Source organism: Carcharodon carcharias, chromosome 9 (genome assembly GCF_017639515.1).
Source record: "Carcharodon carcharias isolate sCarCar2 chromosome 9, sCarCar2.pri, whole genome shotgun sequence".
Classification (NCBI taxonomy): Eukaryota; Metazoa; Chordata; class Chondrichthyes; order Lamniformes; family Lamnidae; genus Carcharodon; species Carcharodon carcharias.
The window spans coordinates 114,127,249-114,131,819 of record NC_054475.1 but is presented as its reverse complement, the minus strand read 5'-3'; the positions used below and the strand labels follow the sequence as shown (position 1 = coordinate 114,131,819).

At 43.2% G+C, this 4,571-nt stretch overlaps 1 protein-coding gene across 1 annotated transcript; it reads right to left on the bottom strand.

The window, feature by feature from the left end:
- Positions 1-2,765: 2,765 nt before the first annotated feature.
- LOC121282456 (histone H2B 5-like) lies at positions 2,766-4,038 on the bottom strand. Its single transcript, XM_041196162.1, has 2 exons — positions 4,010-4,038; positions 2,766-3,102 (listed from the first exon to the last, which is right to left on the bottom strand). The coding sequence occupies exons 1-2, from the start codon at positions 4,036-4,038 to the stop codon at positions 2,766-2,768; spliced, it is 366 nt and encodes a 121-aa protein (XP_041052096.1).
- Between the last annotated feature and the right edge of the window lie 533 nt (positions 4,039-4,571).

Sequence of the window (4,571 nt, the reverse complement as noted above, 5' to 3'; positions counted from 1 at the left end):
TTCTGTGAGCTGTGTAGACCCATATCAAGAGGCTCAAGGATCAATGCAAATTGATCTTCGGACCTCATCAACATAATCAGGGTTTGTGCCTGTATAGGCAGTTTACCTGAATGTCAGGTCACCTATCTTGCTGACAGTGGTTCTCAGTTAAGTCCCAGAAAGTGTGATATAGAAAGGCTATAGTTGGGGGTAGTGGAGGAGAGGTAGGGTTGCCAACTGTGAGTAAATGTATGACAAAAACAAAAATTGCTGGAAAAACTCAGCAGGTCTGACAGCACCTGTGGAAAGAAAGACAGAGTTAATGTTTTGAGTCCATATGACCTTTCTTCAGAACTAATAAGAAGCAAAAATGTGGTGAAATATATACTGTTTAAGCGGGATGGGACAGGTGAAGCATGATAGAAGGCCAGTGATAGGCGGAGGCAAAGGAGAGATTGCAAAACATGTCAAAAATAAAAGGTCGAAGGGGTGTTGATGGCGGTGATATTGGCTAAAGGAGGTGCTAATGGTGACATTAAGAGTAGAAAGTAGAATAGCAAGTGACAGATGGCCCTAGTGGGGTGGGGTGGGAGGGAGGGGAAAAAAGATCGAAATAGGCTAATAGGTGGGATAAAACAATGAACGCCTCCCGTCTGTCCACAAGCATGACCCAGACCTTCCTGTCGCTTGATATTTCAACACACCACCCTGCTCTCTTGCCCACATATCCATCCTTGGCCTGCTGCAATGTTTCAGTGAAGCTCAACGCAAACTGGAAGATCAGCACCTTATCTTTCGATTAGGTACCTTACAGCCTTCCAGACTTAAAATTGAGTTCAACAACTTCAGATCATGAACTCTCTCCTCCATCCACACCTCTTCTTGATCCTATTTTTTCAATATTTATTTTAAAATTTTGATATTTATATTTTTTACCCACTGATTTTTATTATTATTATTATTTAAATTTATTTCCATTCATTGTTTTATCCCCATCTTTTAGCCCATTTCAACCTTTATTTCCACACCATCCCATCTCCCCACCCCACCCCCACAAGGGCCATCTGTCACTTGCTCATTCTGCTTTCAACTCTTAATGTCACCACTTGCACCTCCTTTAGCTAATATTACCACCGTCAACACCCCTTTGACCTTTTGTTTACGACATATTTTGCAATCTCTCCTTTGCTCCCACCTATCACTGGCCTTCTATCCAGCCTCACCTGTCCCACCCCCGTTAAACAGTATATATTTCACCACATTTTTACTTCTCTTTAGTTCTGAAGAAGAGTCATATGGACTTGAAACGTTAACTCTGTCTTTCTCTCCACAGATGCTATCAGATCTGCTGAGTTTTTCCAGCAATTTTTGTTTTTGCTTTTGCTTTTGCCTTAGTGAGTAAATGTCTTCCTGGAGGTTGCATCACATGACTTGAGCCCACGCTCCAGCTACTAGTCAACCAGCACCTCTATCCATGCGACATAGTGCCTTCCTGCACCAACTGGTAAGCAAAAAGACTCATTACCCAATTAGATGATGCTTAACTATCGGCTAAACAGCCTTTATTTCCCATTTTCAATATTTTATAGCTCCCAAAGAGAAGTGTTCAAAGAAAATTACAAAAAAACCAAACTTTTTTAATGTCTCGATGATTTTTCTCCGGGATTGCACACAGCACTGTCCAATCCCTGAAGACTCCAGGCCAATCCTGGAGGGTTGGCAAACCCTAGAGGGTAGGTGGGTAGGTGGTTGATTGCAATGGCTTTAGTGTAAGGGAAGCACTCCTTACTCCGGAAGGATTTAAAAAAAATCTTGAATTTACCTTTTGTTGCCAGCTGCAGAATCCTGCTCATCGCAGACTACTTTCATTCAGCATTGGGTCTTCAGGTCTTTGATTAACATTGCAAAGATGCCAGTACAGCTAATTGAGCCATGCAAATGTTAAATTGCTATTCCTTGTGCCCATTTATGCTTGAAAAATGGGCGTAAAGTTTACCAATTTCTATCCCTATAGATGAGAACCCAAGAATGCAGATAGCCACTAATAAGGGATTCACAGGTCTTATGACAGTATTTGTTCCACATTCATACAAAATACTGATACTAAAGTAGCAATAGCGCCAGAATGATACTGTATTAGTGCCCCCATGTGATACCAACTATGCCTGTGCTATTAGTATCTCCTTCTGTTCAAACCAAGCTAGAAACCTTGATGACAGTATAGGATACTGCTCCAGCAGTTGTGAAACTCTCCAAGGAACAAGCACCTACAGGTAGCGTGCCAGCAGAATCTCAGTTAGCCACTCTGCAGTCAGCCCCTTTCATTAGATTTTCAAACAGAGTTAGAGGACAATGGGCTAGCAGATAATACACATGAGGACAGCACATCACCGTACATACATTGTCATCTCACATAGAATAAAAGCAATTGATGTTTCTATTATTTGGCAAGCCACTAATTAGCATGCAAACAGCCTAGGGGAGTGAATAATGAGGGCACATATAAATGGCATGCAATGTTAATACATACAGAGGAGGGAAAGAGAGCTTAACTGAATGAAATGCATGAATGTGCCTTTTTGAAAGGACTATGTTAAAAAATAATTATTTTAGCAGACCCTAACTAATCTACCTCCACAGCATCTCTACCTCAGGGGCTTCTGGACATCTTCATTGTCCTTCTCTTTCACGCATTGCTGCTGCTTCTTTTGCAAGTCCAAGATTAGGCCAGTTTTGATGACAAGGTTATGCAGATGCATGTTTTAATAATCTGTAGAATAATTGACCTAAATAGAGTTGGTGTATTTGGTGCCTTCGGAGACAGTGTGTTTGACTAGTTCCCCTGGAAGCGTGAGGCGGATGGCGCTTTGGATATCCCTGGCCGAGATGGCGTGGCGCTTGTTGTGGTGAATGAGATGCGAAGCCTCGGAGGCGACACGCTCAAAAATGTCAACAACGAAATAATTCATAAAACTCATGGCCTTGGATGAGATCCTGCTGGAAGGATGGACCTGGGTCAGCACCCTGTACACGTTAGTGGAATAGCTCTTTTTGCGAGATTTCCTCCGCTTCTTGGGCGGCTTCCTGGTGATTTTAGTCAGTGACTGCTTCGATGCCTTGCACCTTAGCCGCAGCCACCACCTCAGGCATTCCACTTGACTTTGATCAACTCAAGTCATCCTGCTAATTTATCTGGGATGTACTGCACAACACTGCAAATGACGTAAGTATGGAAAATTTCACGAGCCCAATTCTGCCCAGTGAGACACCTTATGGCAGCACGTCTTTTATTATAACTGTTCAGTGTTGAGAATTATGGATGATGTATGGGTGCTAACAGTCAAGGGTGCAGTGGATTAAGATGGTTTCTTGGAAGCTAGCCTTCCAACTTGTCATCTCCTTAAAAGAGTTATGACACATTGCTTTGCGTCAAGATGTAGGTATCATGAATACTATCAGGGAAGGTGGGTTTTCTTGTGCAGGAATGTAATGTTTGCATCATAGATAATGATAAAATTCATGGAAAACAGTACATTCCTGTTAAGCTATGGCGCTCTTGCAGCAGGATTTTCCACCTGGCATGCGGGTGTGCGCCCCATATGCCCAAGCATAAAATAGAGCGCGATGATGTTGGGCGAGTGTTCTGATGTCATCGCGCACTTGTATGATATTTCAGTTGGTAGGCGTGCCAACAATTAAGAGGCCTATTAAGGCCAGCAATCAATTAATCAACCTATACTTTTAGCTGCCCATCCAATGTTACGGTTGGCAGGCGGGTGAATCAGCCAGGCGGCCTTTGGATTTTTTAGGAAAGCTCATCCATGGGCGGGATGAGGCTTCCCGTAATTAAATTTTAAAAATTTAAATCTTTTGGGCAGAATTTTTCAAATATACATGTGAGTCAAGTGTGTGTACAATTTTGCTGAATTTTTAAAAACTATATTCATTGGTTTAAAGTTCTTCAGCTCCCTGAGGCAGCACCCTGACTTCAGGGAGCTGTCAGTGTGTGCTCCCCTGCGCATTGGCAGACTTTTGGGCTCGCAATCCTCCTGCCCCCATCCCGGCAGTGTTGAGCTTCTATTGCCTTTCATGCTGGCTGGCTGTTAATTGGCCAGCCAGCATGAAATCGTGGTCGGCGGCCAATCGTGTGCGGCGGGCCATTTACCGGCTGCTCCTGGGGCGCCCGTTGCACCTATCCGACGACTTGAAAATCCTGCCCATGGTGTTCAAATCACCATGTATATGGTGTCTATTGAGCTTCTACCTAGGGATGGCAGTCTGTACATAATATTCAATATCCCTGTCTTGCTTTTATTGCTGTTCTTTGTTGATTTTAAAAAATGTGTTGGTGTCTCAAGATGATGGCAATATTCAGGAGGTTCACGAGAATGATCCCAGGAATGAAAGGCTTAACATATAAGGAACGTTTGAGGACTCTGGGTTTATACTCGATGGAGTTTAGAAGGATGAGGGGGGAGCTAATTGAAACTTACAGAATACTGAAAGGCCTGGATAGAGTGGACGTGAGGAAGATGTTTCCATTAGTGGGAGAGACTAGGACCTGAGGACACAGCCTCAGAATAAAGGGAAGA